The sequence below is a fragment of the Hypomesus transpacificus genome, chromosome 11 (assembly GCF_021917145.1).
Source record: "Hypomesus transpacificus isolate Combined female chromosome 11, fHypTra1, whole genome shotgun sequence".
Taxonomy (NCBI): domain Eukaryota; kingdom Metazoa; phylum Chordata; class Actinopteri; order Osmeriformes; family Osmeridae; genus Hypomesus; species Hypomesus transpacificus.
This window is the reverse complement of record NC_061070.1, coordinates 3984556-4004317: the sequence shown is the minus strand read 5'-3', so window position 1 is coordinate 4004317 and position 19762 is coordinate 3984556. Positions and strand designations below refer to the sequence as shown.

The following is a 19762-nucleotide window of genomic DNA, read 5'->3' as shown; positions in this document are numbered from 1 at the left end:
CAAGGACCAAGCATCCCCATGCTGCACACACACACACAAACACACTGAGATGGACACATACACACATGCAGATGGGCACACATGTACACACATACACACACTAAGCACACACCCACCCGTTGACTGACAGTGTCTTTGCTGTAGTCCTCCTTCAAACACCTGACAGGCCTCCACCACACACACACACACTAAATCCAGTTGCTTTGGCATGGCTGTGTGCTCTAATGGTGCCTATGTGCTGGGACTGAGTGAGTGAGTGATAGAACTCTCTGCCCAATTATCCCCGAGGACACTGAGATGGAAGATGGAGTGGTGTGGTGAACACTGTGAACAACTGTAGCCTGTTAGTGTGTGTTTGTGTGTGCGTGAGAAAGAGATCGGTTCCTCTCTTGGAGATCATTAGAGAATCACTCAGCTGTAACAGATCCCCGTGGAGAAGAGAAATAGAGCAAAAAGCAGTAAGGGAGAGATGGATGCAAGATAGAGAGATGGTGAGAAGAGAAGAGCGGGAGAGATGGAGAGATGGTGAAAAGAGAAGAGAGGGAGGGATGGAGGGAAGGGAGATGGTGAGAACAAAGGGCTATATCTGTTTTCACTGGAACTATGGGGTTTTCTCTCTAATACTAAGCTGGATATCACACGCAAACACACACACACACACACAGGATTTAGAGTGGCAGGCAACAGGAGTGCTTCTTTTCATCCTCTGAGGGGTGACAGTTTAAATGTCCCAGGAGGCATCCTTCTGGCTCCTTACCTCAGATGACAGATGTGTAGGAGTCTGCATGTACCAGTCTTTGTGTGTATATGCGTTTGTGTGTATGTAGGCAGTGCGTGTTTAAGTGTGTGTGTAGGCAGTGTGTCCATCTGTCTGTGAGTGAGAGTGTGTGTTGGTGCTCCTGACAGGATGCATCCTAGTAGACTCCCCAGTGTGGGTTTGTGTGTGTACCAGTATTTGTGTGTGTTTGTGTGGATTTATGCTGTGTGTGCCTTGTGTCCTGTGTGAGTCCCCAGTGTGTAATTGTGTGTGTCTAGGCATCAGTGTTTTCATTAGAATCCCTGTCTGCTCTGCTCTGTGCATACACACTCTGAGTGTAGCCCCTAACAGGTCTCCTATGTGCTGTTAAGACCCCACTCCCATCATACTGTAATGATCACCATTACTCTGTTATAGAAACACACATACACACTTTAAGATGTATAACTCTCCTCAGAGTGTCATAGAATAACTGCTGGAATAATTGCTGTAATATAGTCTAAAATAGAACTCTGAGAACAAAGACAAAGAAGGAGAGAAAGTGTGTGCCTTTGTGATTATTTGCTGTAATCTAGCTCAATACAATAGGGATATTGTCGTGTGTATAATGAGGGACGGAGGCCGGAACTTTCTCCTCCATGTTCTCATGGAGACTGTGAGGCTCCCTGTGGTGCTGCTGTGCAGACTGTGGAACTGTCAGCGGGGAGATCCGCAGCACACACCTAGCACAAAGAACAGCCTAGAACATGGAACGGAATAGCACACAGTACATTCTTGAACACAGAACAGCGTAGAACACAGCATTTCCTAGACACAGAACAGCCTAGAAAACACACAAGCCTAGAGTGCAGTACAGCCTAGCACTTAAAACCGCCTGGAAAACAGTACAGCCTAGATTCTAGAACAACCTAGAAAACAGTACACACTAGCACACAGGACCATCTAGAACACCGGCAAATGTTCTCTTTGAGACAATGGCATAATTATTGATCAAGTCTAGCGCACACAGGTAAGGCAAACAGTACAGTATTTAACTCTCAAGTTTTCAATGACAGTTTTGTTGTTTTTTGCTTTTGTTGTGGTGCTGCATTGGTCACAACCCTCTTCCCACTTGCAACAATGCAGTATCACTTCACTCAAACTCATTTACATTAAAACTATTTCAGGTTGATTCACCTTATATGCACGTCTGCGATTCGCATTGCTACTGGCTTATCTACTTTTAACGAGTGCAGTGTGGGTTAAAGTTACTGGGAGCCACATGTGCATCAAATATAACCAAGAGTCTTGGAGCACTTGGAATCCTAGCGAGGAGGATAGCTCTTTCCACCGAGAGGGAAACTGTAAAGCAGTATGAATATTCAATCAACATTTAAATCAAAAGATGGGGACCATTAGAAGAGTTTGGAAATGTGATGAATTATTAACATTTTCATCACTCTCTCTCTGGGAACTCTCTTCCAACGAGGGAGAGAGAGAACGAGAGTGAGAAAATGGGAGCGAGAGAGAGTGAGACAGAGAGAGGATGAGAAAGAGGGATAAAGAGAGAGAGAACATATCGGAGGTGGATGAGGTCTTGCAAAGGCAAACACACTTCTTTCCTGTACAGATATGATTAAAATAGTAGCAAAGACATTGGTAACCTTGGAAAATAATTGGGTTATTTTTCAGGAGACGTTAGGATAGAAGTTGATTATAATAATTTGCCTCATCTCAGAAATGTTGCCTTAATTTCAGCATTCAATATGGATAAAACTCATTTCTTCAAAATGAGTTTTGAAGTATCGCTGCAGTTTAGTGCAACTTTATGAGAATTTATAAGACTATGGAATGTGCATTGACAAGGACATGCACACAGAAACACACACTCTCACACATAGAAGGAAATAAGAACTTGGGTTTTCTCCATGGGGACGTAGGGACTGTCCTGGGGAGTTGAACTATTTAATTCTCATAAAAATGAAACATTCAAGAGGAACTCAAGATGAAGTTCAGAAACAACTGCAGCGTGGTCTGGAAATTGATTCATGTTTAATATTCTCTCTGCCTGACTGCTCAGGGCTAAGCTGTTCAGAGCAGGTCTTGGGAGTAGTGGTTACAGGAAAGAGCGAGGGGGTTACCCGGTCTACCCAGGTGTGTCCAGGAAGGGGCAGAGAGGTGGACATGCATGGGCTGGGAGTGTGGAGTCCAAGGCCAGAGCTGGCAGAGAAGAGGCTAAGGCTGGGGCTGAAAGGTTAGTGGCTGGGGTTAGGAGCATAGAGGCTTGGGCTGGGAGGGTAGAGGCTGGATTTGGGACGGCAGAGGCAGGGGCTGGGGAGGTAGAGTCCAGGGCTACGGCTGGGAGGGTAGAGGATGGAGCTAGGAGGGTAGAGGTCTGGGCTGGGGCTGGGAGGGTAGAGTCTAGGGCTGGGAGGGTAGAGGCTGGAGCTAGGAGGGTAGAGGACTGGGCCGGTGCTGGGAGGGTAGGGGCTGGGACGGTAGAGGCCTGGGCTCTGTGGAGCTGCAGGCTGCTATTAGGATGCAGTGTCCCAGGGAACAGACACGGTGGTGTGGACATGGAATAATGTATGAGGGGTTCTCAGCCTGAGGTTAGAGAGCTGTGCTGTGTGTGACCAAGTGTGTGTGGGATGGCAAGGTGTGTGTGTCAGCGTGTGTGTAGGTGGGTGAGATGTGAGTGTGTTGACGCGTTTGTGACTGTGTGTTGGGTACCTGTGTGTATTTCTTTGTATGTGTGAGTGTGTGTGAGAGAGTGAGAGAGTGGATCTGGGATACAGACTAGACCTGAAGAAGGATTACATTCTCAGATACTTTATATCATTGTGTAACAGAGTATAACTCTTCAGATGACTAAGGGCTGAAAAAGTGCTGTTTTCCGCCGTCAGAAGTTGAAGGAAACTGAACAAGGTGTGCCCCTGTGTGTGTGTATATGTGTGTCTGTGTGTTTGCATGCGCAATATACATGCTGTATATGTGTGTGTGTGTAATTATGTCAGACTGTATTTGTGCTGGTGTGTGTCTGTGTGTCTCCTCTCTCATATCTGGTGGGATCAGCTCTGTTCGTCTGGACTCCTGCCTCTCTGCATCAGGGCTGGGATGGGAACGCTCTAGGTGATAATGGTTGGAATTAACAACACACAACCTCCAGATTACACCCTTAGGGTCCACCTTAGGTCCAGCCTGGGCCTATCACCCTATCATTACACACTGGTTTAGAACGAAGAAGAATCCGCAAATGGGACACACACACACACCCTCACACCTACTGTATATTTAGGCAATATCTCACAAAAGGCTGTTGTGTATGGTTATTATTGCACAGCTAAAAGGCATTGTTCTACGCTAAGCGGAAGCCACTAGTATGGCAATATGAAAGTAATAGAGACATTCCAAAATCTTTGTTATCTATAAATTATTATGTTTATCATAAAATACGCCCTCTTGGCTGCCTGTACATAGTTAAAGTTAATTGCTATGCAATGTATGCACTAGCAGTCAGTATATTTCCTAACAGACTAGCTTTGTGTTGATTTGGGATTTTGTTAGCTGGCCAATGTACAGTAAGTCAAAGTGAACCTTAAATCTTTCAATTTTGTCAGATAGCTAACTTCATTCAAATCAAAGATATCCATGGTACATGGGATATGTACCACGGCTATGAACCAATCATAATACTTGATTTGAGCTACCTGACTTTAGAAGTAAGCGCTCACACACGTACATGGGCACACATGAACACACACATACACACCGTTTTCTCCCACACACACACACATGCAAATCAACCCTCTTCATACACACCTAAATACAAACACGCGAGGGGTGAACATACATATTGTAAAGGGTTGCGATGAGCGTGTGTGATGTAACCTGTCGTGGTGGGTGCTGCTGTGTTCTCAGGCAGGATGCAGGCCTGATGTATTGCAGGGCTCTCAAGTGTCACTCATTTTGGGATTCTGCTACGTCTTCCGAAAGTTTTGTTCACCTACAAAGCAAACCGCTGGAGCTCGAGCATCACTTTGAGCACAGTCATGATCTCCTGTTTTAATGTTACAACAAATTCACAATAGTTCATAGATGTAGCCGGTGAGAAACGGTGAAACTATCTCGTCAGGTGAGTAAAAGGCCACCCGCATCAAAGGTTATCTAGAAGGCCACCCGCATCAAAGGTTATCTAGATTTTCATTGGCGAAGTTGGTAGTGGCGCCGCTTGGGATGACATAGGTGGCAGGATCGAATCCAGTGCGGGATGTAAACAGGCCCAATTCCTTAGACTTTTAAAATAATAATGTCATATTTTATTATTATATCCTGGCCATGGATGCATTAATCATTGCTGCCTTTCAAAGATGTCAGGTAAAAAGCAGTTAATTAATTAATTTTGACCGCCTGACGGGGGGGGGGGGGGTGAGTGTCACTCTTGCCTGTCTTCAAAACTTGAGAGCCCTGGTATTGTTTATGGGCTCCCTAGTAAGGCATGGCCTCGGAGTCACAGTAGACAGCATGACAAACACTGCACAACACTCCAAATGGAGTCATCAAAATCAATTACTGGAAAATGATGTGCAAATCAATGTGAGCATTGCTTGGATGGAGAGTAAGTGTGTATTTGTGTGTGTGGTGGTGGAGTGTGTGTGTGTGTGGGGGGGGAAGGGGGGTTACTGGATGTTGGCTTAGTTTTCTAGGGAGGTTTTGTCCTCTAAGATACTTTTAGTTCAAAGTTGATGTCTCTTTAATATTCTGACACTTGTACGCCAGCCAAACCCAAGGCTATGGGGTAGAACTAGCCTCGCCATTTTTTGGTTCATCTCACACGATCTCGGAAGAAGGAGCGTGTGTGAGTGCAGCTACTGATGTGTGTGTGTGTGTGTTCAATATTGTAGCAGCATCTGTCTGCTTCTTGACTGTTGGGAAGATCAGGACGAGGAGGGGAGATGAAAAGAGAAGCGAGGAGAGTATATGTGAGGAAAAGAGAGGAGATGTGAGGTTGGAGAGTCAGTCACAAAACAAACAAACGAAAGCTCTCTCTCTTCCTTTCTCCCTTGCACACACAAACACAGTGGTGAAGAGTATGCTTCATCGGTTGTGCACATTTGATCTCTTTAACATTTGCAGGAGCAATTCCGCACCACTCAGCTGTGACAGAACAAGTACACCCTGGTTCATTGGCTGCTTAAGTGTGTGACGGTGTTACACAAGCAGTGATTGGCTACTTTAGTGTGTGTCATAATTACACAGTCAGTGATTGGCTGCTTCAGTGTGTGACAATGTTACACAGATATTCAATCCTTGATGCTGAAACACAGTCAGTGATTGGCTGATTCAGTGTGTGATTTTAAGGGAAGTCTAACTTGAAAACTACCCAAAAGATGTGTACTTATACCAGTGGTGGGATACTTTGCCGAAATCCTTTGAGATCGGATAGGATCTAGTGAAAATATCAATAATCGTTTTCGGGATTTTGGAATGGAAGTACCAAATACACACAATGTTGCTTCTTCAATGAGGGGAGAAGGAGGAGTTGGTTTGACACTATGGGGGCTATGGACTACATATCACAGAAGAGGGGGAACATACATGAGGTTACAAACCATGTCTCCACAAACACACGTCACACACATTATACAGTATGTCACAGTGCAAAAACACGTCACACACACAGTCATTACATACATGCAAACAGTACTTACACATTTACGATAACTCTGGACGAGTTTGCAATAATGACATTCCTAGAATTGACTGTATCTTCGTCCTCTTCCTCCTCAGTTGGGTGTTTATTGATCAGGTAGATCTTCTACATGCAGTTGTGCTAGTTATCGATCACAATACACACACGCACATGCTAACACACACATGTGCTTTATTGCTTTCCCACATCCACCCACACAAATACACGCACACACTCACACGCACAAACACATACTTTTTCTCTCTTTCCCTCACCTACCTACACACATAAACACATGCACACGCATGAACACACACACACAGCCAATCACATGCACACAAACAAACACACACACATACAAACACATCATATTATACCACTCAAATGCAAAAATCTGGAGTTGCTGGACAGAGTCTCTACTTGATGGGTGTCACGCCTCATTGTGTAACTTACTGTAGCATTGCTAGTCATATGTTGATAAGTAAAGGTCAAGATGTCGTGTAATTGGTTCTACAGATAATAGTTGGGTATAAAGGGAATTGTGAAACATTGTTCTGTGGATTCTTCATCTCCTGAGGGCGTCTCCTAAGCTCTCCTACTCATTCTCCATCCTCACCTCTTGCTTTCTCTCACTGATTTACAATAATCATGGTAGAGTAGGTAAAACCTTTGTTTGGTATCATGTTTGCCTTATTGATTTCATTCATTTGCAATGTTATTATATATGTATTTCACTTAGCCTTCCTATGACCCTTTTGCTCTGATTTAACCCATAGACTCAAATAACTGTAATTCCATTGGTATTGGCATTATTTGGATAATGTTAATACATTGTTCAGTTTCCCCTCTTCCTTTAAACCTAGGGAACAGTTTTGGTTGTTTGGCCCAAAATTAAACCCCCCACAGAAGCACAGCCATTCAATTGCTTTGTTATCAGGCTTGTAAAAACACCTACGCACACCTACATACACACACACACAGACACATTCATAACTAATCAGTGTGATTAATGGGTCTACATTGATCTATCTGTATATGAATGAGTGTGTGGACTTTCCTGGCTGGGAGTATGTAATATTGAGCAGGCAGCTGACAGCGACAGAGGGCCAGCACAGGGAGCACTGGTAAGCCCACTGTTTAATTGGCCTGGTTCAGCATTGAGTCGTTTACAGGACAGACTTATCAGACAATATCTAACTCCGTCTGTTGACTGTGAGTGTGGAGAGAGAGAGCAGGGGACATGAGAGAATAGGATGGGGAAGAGGGGAGGAGAGAGGAGAGGGTAATGTATAGTAGGGCTGGGCGATTAATTGAATTTCAATTTCGGTTACAATTTTGGCTTCCAACGGTCATAAAAACAAAATAACCGTAATAAAACGATTATTCTGCCACACGCCGTGTTTTATGTTGTAAATGCAGCGAGCCCTTCCATCTCCACCTGTGCACTCCGCTCCTCTCCTCTCCACCCCGCCCCGCCCCCGCCTGAAAACTTTCGCTTTCAGGCACGCCGGTGCGTATTGCCTGTGTGTGTTTGGAAAAAAAACGTGTAGAAGAAGGAGAGTGAAGATGGCAGAAAGGCAGCCTTTGGTCGGGAGGAAAGGTAAAACTAATTCTGTGGTGTGGAAACACTTCGGTTTCGAGGAGTCTGACTCGGAACAAACAAAAGTATTGTGCAAGATATGTCACGCGACCGTGTCTGCATCGTATGGAAACACGACCAATTTATTTAATCATTTAAAATCTAAACACAGAGTAATACATGACCAAGCATTAAAGGAACAAAAAGACTCGAAAATGAAAAGCTCCTCGACTCCTGCCACCGCCACACAGTCCTCAATTAAGGACACACTTCACAATGCCACCGCATATCCAACCAGCTCCCGCAGGCATAAAGAAATAACGGATGCCGTCACATTCATGATTGGGAAAGACATGTGCCCTATAAACACCGTTAGCGCCCCGGGGTTCAATAAACTAATACACACATTGGACAAGCGGTATGTGTTACCATCACGTCACCATTTTAGCAGGATTGCACTGCCTGCCCTGTATGAAGAATGTCGCGGAAAAGTTGCAAGAGAAGTGTCAACAGCATTATATTTTGCCACCACAACGGACCTATGGTCAAGCCGCACCATGGAGCCGTATATAAGCCTCACGCTTCATTACATCGACGCAGATTTCTCCATAAAGACGAATTGTCTCCAAACGGCTTTTTTCCCCGAAGACCACACGGGGCTCAATATAGCCGAGGGCCTTAGGCAAGCGATGGCTGCTTGGGACTTAAAAGAAGAGAACCTCGTCTGTATCACCACAGACAATGCATCAAACATGAAGCTGGCAGCTGAACTCAATGGCTGGATGAGGCTGCAGTGCTTTGGGCACAGACTCCACTTGGCCATAGGTGAGTAGTAGGTTTCCTTCTCCTGATTGTGTAATGCAATTTATTAATAACAAATAATGTAGAATATATCATGTGAGCAATGTATTTAATTCCTAATAATAATAATTCCTATTTCCATTAATACACTGATGAAGATTATAATTATGATAAATGTTTATATTTATTGTAATTTTAGAGAATGCAATGAAGGACCAAAGGATTGGCCGTGCGATGGGGGTCTGCAAGAAAGTGGTCAGTGCCTTCTCCTACAGTTGGAAAAAAAAGAGGGAGCTGAAAGATGTTCAGAAGAGGATGAATCTGCCTGAGCATTCTCTTAAGACAGAGTGTCCAACCAGGTGGGGGTCTCGGCAGGCTATGATTAGCAGGGTCCTAGAGCAGCAGAAGGCCATTGCAGATGTCCTCTACAATGATACCAAAAACAGACACCTCACCCCCTCATGGCAGGACATCGATGTACTTGAGGCCATCAACAAATCACTAAGCCCTCTCGTTGAATTCACCGATGCACTTTCTGGGGAGCAATATGTGAGTGTGTCTTTTGTCAAACCAACTCTCCACCTGTTCAACACATCCATATTGGCCGTGCAGGAGGACGACACAGACCTTGCAAAGTCCATCAAGCAGAAGATAGTGGGCTATCTCAATGAGAAATACAATGATGCACCAACACAAGAGCTGCTGGACATGGCCTCAGCCCTGGACCCAAGGTTCAAGCTTACATATGTGAGCGAAGACATGCGCGGGTCAATTGAAAAAAGACTTTCATCTGAGATGAAGACTGTCATGGTAATTATAATAATGATAATATTAATAACAATACTATTGTACTAATAATAACAGTAATACACTGTAATTAAATGTAAACAAAAGTTGTATAAGTTATATTTTATTATTTCTAGTTGAATACCAATAACCATTTAGTCAGCTTAAACAAGTCAATCATTTCTCTTCACAATATTCTCCCTCTCCTATTCCCAGGAGAAGGCCTCTGAGAGAGCAGTGACGCCTGCTGATGACACTGATGCCGCTGCTGCTACTGCACCAAAGAAGAAGAAAGCCCTGGGCAGCTTCTTCAAGCCGGTCACTGAAGGCACAGCTTCAACATCCACTGCTCTGCAACCGGACCAGGACAAAGCCATAGCTTTGGAGCTACAGTCCTACCTCCAGGCAGGGACACTGGACACTGAGGCGGACCCACTGGAGTGGTGGAAGGTATCACAGCAGTTTTACCCACGGCTCTCAAACCTGGCAAGGAGATATCTTTGTATCCCGGCCACAAGCTCCTCGTCAGAGAGGGTTTTCAGTACAGGCGGTAATGTTGTCACCTGCCTGCGCTCATCCCTGAAACCAGACCAAGTGAACAGACTGGTGTTCTTGGCTAAAAACCTTTAAGAGGGTTAGGTGGCAGATTGCAGGGAGCCTGGATGAGGGAGTATGGGACTGGGTGGCAACTACTTTTTTTTTCTAAGATTTAAAAAGAAGTCTTGGCAGCTGATTGTTCTTGTCAGTGTGTCAGTCAGTTTATTCTTGTTCATTCTAATTTTGCCCAAAAGGGTGTGCCTCTACCTCAACATGTTAACTGTTATGTCATTGATATACTGATGATTACAACTGTGTTTTTTGCAGGACTAGGTAAGGAGGTGATTACACCATAGTTTGAGTTGGGTTTGTTTTATGGTAAAGAGAAGTAATACTGTTTCAGTGTTCTGTTAAGTCTGGGAGAGTGTTTATTTTGTATTTTTGCATATTATTTAATTCATTTTATTAATATATTTCTCTTATTTATTTGCATTTTTCTTGTTTTTCAGTTCAAACTTATCGTGTTAAAAGAAATACCAGTGTTAAAAGTTCAATAAATGCTTGTTCTCAAATCAATGAATAATCGTCTTTAATAACCGTGATTACAATATCAATCAAAATAATCGTGGTTATTATTTTTGCCATAATCGAGCAGCCCTAATGTATAGAGATGCAGGCCTATTAGAGGTAACCAGAAGCAGTTATAAGAAGATCGGTGATGCAGTTTTTTGTCAACTACGTCCCAAAACTATGGAACACATTACCCATAAATATTGGGGAAGCAAACACGCTAGACATTCAGCTTTTTTTTACCAAAGCATTTTACTAATTGGATCTCTTCTAGGAGGGGGAAGAGGGGAGGAGAAAGGACATGAGAGAATAGGATGGGGAAGAGGGGAGGAGAGAGGAGAGGGTAATGTATAGAGATGCAGGCCTATTAGAGGTAACCAGAAGCAGTTATAAGAAGATCGGTGATGCAGTTTTTTGTCAACTACGTCCCAAAACTATGGAACACATTACCCATAAATATTGGGGAAGCAAACACGCTAGACATTCAGCTTTTTTTTACCAAAGCATTTTACTAATTGGATCTCAGAAGGGTTTTATCACTTTTATTATTGTTTTATTGATTTTTTGGATTCCCGCAAAGACTGCGGCTTGTGTTTTGTTGAGTTACATTTTATTTATATTGGGAAACCACAAAGACTGTGGCTTGTGTGTTTTGGATTACCGCAAAGACTGCGTCCTGTGTTCAGAAGGGTTTCATAACTTTTATTACTTGTATTATTAATTTTATGTAAAGCACCTCGAGCTGCAATTCTTGTATGAAATGTGCTATATAAATAACGTCTTATTATTATTATTATTGAAAGATGGTGGAGAGAGGAAATGGGAGGAAAGGGAGAAGCAGGGAGATGGGCAAAAAGGAAAGAAGAGGATAAAACAGGAGAGGAGGCAATCAGACATGTTTATATCAGCCAGCATTTTTAAAGACCAATCAATTAGAAGTTAACCACCCAATTAAACACCTCAGTCGTTTGTGAGGCATGCAGCTTAATATTAATGAATCAACTAGTGTGTTCTGTGATAATGAGCTGATTAACATTAGGTACCAACACCACAGCAAATCAAGGTCAGGAGAGAATGAGGATGGGAGGGGAGGTGGAGGGATGTTAGGATGAAGGGAACGAAAGAGGAGGGGTAGAGATATTATTGTTCACCATGCTTGGTAGCTAAGATGTGTTTACTTTGCACTGTACCTAGTCAATACAGACCTTTTCTTGACTCAGACCTCTGAAATACTGTTAGAACTGTGCACTTATCATTGATCCTGTGTTGTCCTTTCCACTGTTTTTTTATACTGTATGTGGTTTTGGATAAAATCATCTGCTTAGTGAATGTAAAATGGGAGGAAAATGTGTTGGTACAGTGTAAAGTGGATGGTTGGGCAGTGAAAGCCAAGACAGTTTTTAACCCAGTAGGGCTTAGAAACTCTCTCTCTCCCCCCCCCCCATTGTTCTTTCTTAAACCCCCACACACACAGAAAGGAGGAAAGAAGTAGACAGAGAGAGAGAGACAGAGAAAGGCGGAAACAGGGGGTGACACAGATCGATAAACAGAAACAGAGAGACAGAGTAAATGAGAGGAACACTACTTGAGGTAAGACTCCTTAGCTGGAGGGAAAATGCATGGTCATCTGGGGTCTCATTTATAAAACTGTGCATAGGATTCTTACTAAAAGTGTAAGTACGCCCAAAAGCCTAAAATGGCGTACGCACACAAAAATTCAGATTTATAAAACTGTGCGTACGCACACCTGTACGCAATGTTCCCTTTATAAATCACAGATTACCCACAAGTGTGCGTACGTGAATCAGCATTGTACCCCGCCCTGAACACGCCCATTTTAAACCATAAATAGTCAATGCAAAGCACCTCATGAATGCTAATCTAGTATTTCATCATGACCCTTTTCTTTACGGGGAATCATGGCGCATGACAACTTCTCAAACACTGTTAGCCTATTGGTGGAGCCCAAAAACTACGAAAATGTGGTGGCCTGTAGATCACCAATTTAAAACAACTGTGCAGTGGCGTCAACTGTGCCAGTGATACAGTGAGTCGAGATACAATTTGAAAACAAGAGCGCTTTGTAATGAACAGTAGATTAAAGTCTGGACTGATAACGAGGACGTAGAGTGTAGCGATTCACGGGAGCTTAACGATTGTATTTCCAGTTTTTGACACATGATATCACACTGGATAATTGCAGTATTAAATAAATATATTTAGTTATACACTGTTCTGCAGTTATCTAAAGGTAGCATATGTGATGTTATCTTGTATTCCATGCAGTCGGGGAATCTCCCCCTCCTGCACCCCCGTAGTGGACAATCTGATGGTAAGGAAGCGCTGAATTTTGATTTAAAATTTGAGTTGGATTGTACAAGGTTTTTATGGAACAATTATCACTCAGTACAAGCGCAATTAACACTGATGGATGTAATCTTCATGATAATCATGAAATTGAATAAAAAAAAACGTATACGAGGAAAACCAAATATATAAATATTACGAGTAATGTTCTTCCCACATTCAATTTCTGCAGTCTGACTACAGTACGGTCATTCTGCGTCGCCAATTCCAACTGTTTCGAAAATGTGCATAGGCCTACGGGAGGGTCAGAGTTTGCGTGGAGGACCACACGTTCTCCCGTCAAGTTTGTTTGTTATAAATCACAACCTTTGCGTGGAAATTGGCGTACACACATTTTCAGTCCCGTTTTGTGCGTACGCAAGCTTTATAAATGAGACCCCTGGTCTGTATGTGCTTATTACAGCACACACACACACACACACATTTGCAGCAGTGGCCAGTGTGTTTTAGCCTGGTCCTAACCAGACTCTCGTACATTTCAATTGTACAGAGAGTCTGGCCTCGCTCCATTGACAAACGTTGACCTCCTTGTAGGCGGGTACTGTGTTGAAGTTTCAAACTATTGGATCTGCCAAGAGCCACTCTGATCTGGCATAACCAATCGCTACCTTTCGCTTTAGCCAATTCCTTCACCAATACTGTAACAGAGCAAGTTGCCGTAGCTGGAAAATCAAACTGTTCCCGAACCCGGTGGGAAGGAAGGCCACAACATCATGGCCACCAACAAAACTCCGCAAAACTTGTTCTTGCTCCGGCTTTAGCCGTTGGATATTCGGCAGCGTTGCCACAACGGACCGAATGGCTTCGCTCGCATCTTTCTCTGCCGCCATTACGGAACTACAACACAAACTAGCGCACGACATCAACGTCATCGTTCTCTGCCACTCCCTCTTATCGCTGATTGGCCGGTTAAAAATTAACCTGCAAAATCTGACTTACGAACTGAACGGCTAGACCGAGTACAGAAGCAAAATCCAAATTGAGCGGAAGTACGTAGGACGGCAGAGTCAGGCTAAGTGTGTGTGGGCAGACAGGCTTCTGTGTTTTCATGTGGATAGACCTCTGTGTTGTCATGGGAACATGCTATTGTATTGTAACCCACTCCAAGGTATGTACACGTCTGGACCTCTAGGTTCGTAGGAGCTGAGAGTATAGCAATAACCAGATGGACACCGACAATTGTAATTGAATGTAAACTTTAGTTTGAGCAATATTACAATACTGCACAATACAACCTGTGGGCCCAAATAAGTAATAAAATAAACTGTCCTTTCTTCCTTATGGAAAGTGTTGCTTTGCGACGTCGATCAATGTTCAAGTCAGTAAGTCGGGGGAAATAGTCAAAAGTCAATGAATGTATCCACAGTAGGCTCTTGTTGGTGTCGGTCAGTGGGACTGACACAATCCTACCACAGGATCCGTTGAATGGGTGGTCAAAGCTCAGAATTCAACTGGGAGGCTCGCCATTAATGGATCATCTCAGCATCAACCTCGTTGGACACCAAGGCTGGAAGCAAGTTTTTTCCACGTTCTCAAAAAAAGACCTGACCTGTATTTGCAAAACAGGTGTTCTAGTACAGAATCTCAGATGCAATTGCAATTAGGCTCAATAAAATCATTGAAGATTCAATAAAGGTGTTGTACAACATAAATGTATCTTCTCAAGTTGAAACATAACTAAACAAGGTTAACAAACAGTTACTTCCAAAATAAATGTCAAATGTTGCTGAATATATCATTTTAACCCATAGTGATTTCAATTAAATGTAATTATGTAAACACAATTTACCAATGCATTCACGTATTTATGAATAACACATTAACTTGTACAGTAATAATGCATAACCCATATTTTCTTATATGCATTGTCTCACTTTGTAACCCTTTTTAACATACGTTTTTAGATTAAATAAATTAAATACATTGTTTTAATTAACAATTCACAGTTTTGCTGTTTGTACCCATTTTAAATAACTTGAAACTAAAATTTTTCCTTCAATTGCTTATTACCTTGACCCAATCACGCTTAGCGAGTGTGACTAGTTTTTCTTTACAGTGTAATATATCCATATTGCACTTATTTTAATGACCGTGCTTATCACCATTAATTTCCTATTCAATATCAAATAATTTAGTAACATACATCCTTTCACAATGAACTTAAAATGTGAAAAATACCCAAATGATTAGCTAGCGTGACCACGGTATGGGCATCTCAATACATACAGTCAATGAGAACATGTGAGTGCTAGCTTACCAAGAAGGATTATCTCAGGAGTGATTAAAGAAAAATAAAAGTGCTTCATCGACGGTTCTTCCACCTCTAAACAGGAGCCATTATCATACAAAATCATCAACTCACACATTTGTAATTTTCAAGACATTAGATTCTGTTTTCATACTCTTTTCTCACTTTTTCAATTAACACGTGCAGGTGGAAGCGGTGCTCCATGCGTCAATGAGAAAGGTGAAGCTATCTGTGTCTCTGCATACTACTTCCTGTTATCCGTCAAAATAAACTTCAGTTTTTCAAAATAAAACCATTAATATAGAAAACGTAAATAAAGCAATATATAACATAACATAATTGTGGCATTGTGGATCTGAGCCACATTTTCAATCTCCTTAGTGCATTGAAGCTTCTTTCAGCTTATGCTGAGGACACGGACACAACAACCTAACAAGCAATTCCACCTGATCAAACAAACCTCTAACCTCAACAGGCATTGCTCTAAGAATATCTGCAACGTCTGTGCTGGACTTGTAGGTGTATTTTGATAGAAACATACACATTTCACATTCAAACTTTCCCTGTTCAATTCTGCGTACTGGTCTATAACCTCACCCATTTTCTGTGTTAGTTTATGTAGAGACTTGTTCAAACACTCAAGCTCCCCTATCACTCCTAATGTTCGTCCAAAGACAGTTGTCCCTTTCTGGAATCGTTCTAGGAGACCATTGGCCTCAGGCCCTGAATCATTAGAAGTGATATCATACTGAGTGAGAACTGAGTTAGCTGAGTTTCCTCTGACTGTCCACCTAGTTGGACATAGTGGCTTCAGGGTTGTGTGGTGTTCTCCTGATTTTGCTATTCCCTCAAATACAGCCTTGAATTTCCCTGATTGCTTGCTCAGAATCCCCAGCTCATGAATCCAATGCAAGGAGTCACGTGTTAAGGGAGAAGCTGTGCATGCAGACTGTGATTAGATTATAACAGGGGAGCACATGGGTGCTATCTCTTCAGGACAGCCTGTGCTCCTGTACTTGCCTGACATATCGGCAGCTCCATCATATGTCTGACCACGCAACCAGACATTGGAAGATTCAATCTCAAAAGGACATCAACAGCTACCTGAGCTATCTCCTTTCTAGTGGTCCATGATACTGCATACAGACCAATGAATAGCTCATATGGTACCAGGTCATGGTCCACATATCTCATACTGACTTTTGCTCTTTCCCCTCTACATCTTGAGTGCCATCAATTATTATGGAATACTGCACAACCGGCAAAGTTCTGATAGATGTTGCAATTACTCATACAATTGTATTGGCTATCAAGGTCAAAAACTCATTTTGAGCATTGGGCTGACATAATCATGACGACGGGATAACAAAGTGTCGAGAGTGGGATCATTGTTCGCAGTGGTGTAGTCTAGTCTTTTATAGTGAGTATACTGTGATTTTCCCCTCCCAACCTCATACTCGCCTGTCCCAGAGCGACACCCCATACACTAAGCACTGTGACGTTCCCATATGCAACCTGCGTTTGTATGTCAGCATGTGTGCTGATATCTACCTAACTTTCGGTCCCTCCACTCTAACCAAGGATGCCTGTTTTTAAACTCCCTAGCCTGACTTTCAGTCCACAATGCTGGCCAGGAGTTCTCACCATCTCTCCTATCATCTGAAATAAGGAAATATAAACGTTGTATTCTGTTACCTGCTGTACTCAGGCACCCGCACAGACACACAATATCAAATGTAAGTTACTGACACTTACAAGCAGGGATAGACTGGGAGTAAAAAATAAGCCCTGAACTTTGATCCATACCGGCCCACCAGAACCGGTCCAACACAGCAAGCGCCCTGCTAATGCATGTCAATTCTGTGCCTGATGTGATGCTAGTTAGGGACTTCCAAGCTTAATGCTCGCGCGTGTTTACGTTTTTCAGCCTGGTTTTCCATCTTAATATTGTCTCTATAGTTAGCTTTTGATGAAATGAAAGACCGCGCAAAGAATGACAGCCAAACAACGTATTTTTTTAAGGCAGCCGGAGCCAAACAACTTTGCTCAGTAACTTTAAGTGACATCACGTCAGATCCAGAGAACGGCAACAAAAGCCCCAAATATCAAATTTTCACAGATTCACAATACAGACGAGGAGAATTTATGGATAAAAATTAGAACGTTCTGTCACAAAACTATGTTGTTACGTATCATCGCGCCAAGTGGGTATACGGAAATCCTTGGCTTTTCCTAGTGGGTATACGACGCATACCTGCGTATCACGTAGACTACACCACTGATTGTTTGACGGGAATTGGAAAAGCTGGTATAAATTCTAATCATTTACCTCATGGCCTCGAAAGGTTAAACCCTGTCTAGCAAGGTACTGTATTGAACCTGCTATCTTCTCAAGACAATGCCTAGCCTCTTGGTGTTTTATTGCCCAGGCACTTGACAGCTGTACGTCTATGGATCTTGCCTTGAGCATTAACTGTGACAGCATGATAGTGGGACTTACTTTGCTGATGTCGATCCAAGCTAGCTAGAGCATTCTTCCAGTTATTGAATCCCTTTGAGGAAAAAGCAGGGTCTGCTTTATTTTCCAAAGTGCTCTTTTTGACAGTGTGTGCTTTGACACACTGGAAACATAGAACTCCTCTCAATGATGAGTTATATCCATGGATATTGTTTGCACCAACTGTCTTGAAACACACACATTTGACAAGTTTCTGCACTACATTATACTTTGGGTCTGGTTGGTTTGGCTTGTCTTCAATGTCCATAACATGGACGTCTTCGCTGCTACACTCATATTCACGTGAACTGTCAATGTGTAAATGCTTCCTAGCATATGGACCTCCTTGAAAACAAATACAACTAGAGAGGGTACAATTTCTGGGGACATTGTAGGGTGTGCTTGCTTATGTCGGTTGCAGATGGGTCCGTTTATTATTAAACAAGCTGAACCCCCTTTGAAACAAGCTATTCTAACAGTGTTGTCACCGGTAGTATTTCTCAGATGGAATCAAGATTCAAACAGTACCATCTGCTTACTGAAAATATGCCCCAAACATGTAAATAAGCTTGGTATTTATTTAGGGGAAAATGGCTTATTCAAAAGAAGTATGCTGGAAGCGATCATTGTCAGTAACAAAGCCAAAAGCGACCATTTGGTCTCAGTCTAGAGCGCTGCGTGGAGAAGCTGAATTGTGCTACGAGCAAGCTTACCTAGCTGCTGTTGCAAGTCAAACTTCAGAGGGGATAGTTTGAATGTGCCGGAAATGAAAAACATTTCTTTTGACAAAGTTTCGGCTGTGGCATTGAAGACAGCGACGCACCACGAAATTTTGAGTTTAAATTAGTGGTGGGCATAGATTTTAAAAAAAATCCAGATTCATCTCACTGTAATCTTGACGTTAATCTAGATTAAAATGGGTCATTTGAATTCTGCCGAAGGCATTCAGAATGTGTGCTACCCAAATAATTACTAAAAGTAAGTTTTTGACAACTGGTTTCTCAAGCCAGGTGGCACATTTGACCAAGGGCTCATCTCCTGTTTTCAAAGTGCATCACAAACTGCTTGAGAAAGCTGTTCTACTATGATAATTGGTGATGAAAATAAATTACGTTCCATAATATGTACTTGTGTTTATTAACTGTTTATTAGATTAGTTAGCTTGGCTTAAAGAGCTGTGCTGACGGGCTTGCCTCAGTTGCACTTAAACATAGTAGTTTGACGACGACTCTTCCCCTGCGCTACATCAGTGCTTGGCCCGGCATCTTCCACATTAGCTAAGGGATGCTTTGCGTTTAGGTGGTATTTGAGACTGGAAGAACTCCTACAGTAAACTAATTCCGCATAGCACCAGGTGCAAACAACCTTAGTCTTGTCGAGGTTTCCATTGGGAAGATTCTTAAAGGGGCGATTGATTGCAGAACAAAATTTACCATGTCACAGTTGAATAACGACAGTTCAGTGGGTAAAATTGACATACAATGAACCTCAAAGTCCAATTGACACCTCTTTCCTATGTAAATCTCACAATTAAAAAATCTAGCTGTGAAACAGTAGTTCTTGAAAAATTCCCAGGTGTGATGTCCCAACGAGGCTCCACCTTTTTTGGCTCTGGTCTGTACCTTTGTCATGCACCAAAATTTGCAGCGCGCTTTTTTCTAGCATATTGAAAATGGACTACTAACCCTGGAGGGATGTAAATAGACGCAATCAGCTGGATTAGTGATGAATATTCAGCTTTGAAGTCTACCGGCTACAAATTGCTGTGTAACGTTAATGCAGTTAGTTTTATAACTTATATAGCTAGCTAGCGTTAGCTAGTCTGTAACATTCGTCAACGGTTATCTACTTACGTTGGCTAACGTACATTATACCCGTGTAATGTTCATCACGAAAATGCCATTACATATTTATTACAATTCAATTATTCCAAGAGACTGAATGATGCTCAG

At 42.5% G+C, this 19762-nt stretch overlaps 1 protein-coding gene across 1 annotated transcript; it reads left to right on the top strand.

The window, feature by feature from the left end:
- The first annotated feature begins 8951 nt into the window (after window positions 1–8951).
- Window positions 8952–10781, top strand: LOC124474013 (E3 SUMO-protein ligase ZBED1-like). Its single transcript, XM_047029842.1, has 2 exons — window positions 8952–9615; window positions 9808–10781. Exons 1-2 carry the CDS (start codon window positions 8980–8982, stop codon window positions 10219–10221), a joined length of 1050 nt encoding a protein of 349 aa, XP_046885798.1. The 5' UTR covers window positions 8952–8979; the 3' UTR covers window positions 10222–10781.
- The last annotated feature ends 8981 nt before the right edge of the window (window positions 10782–19762 follow it).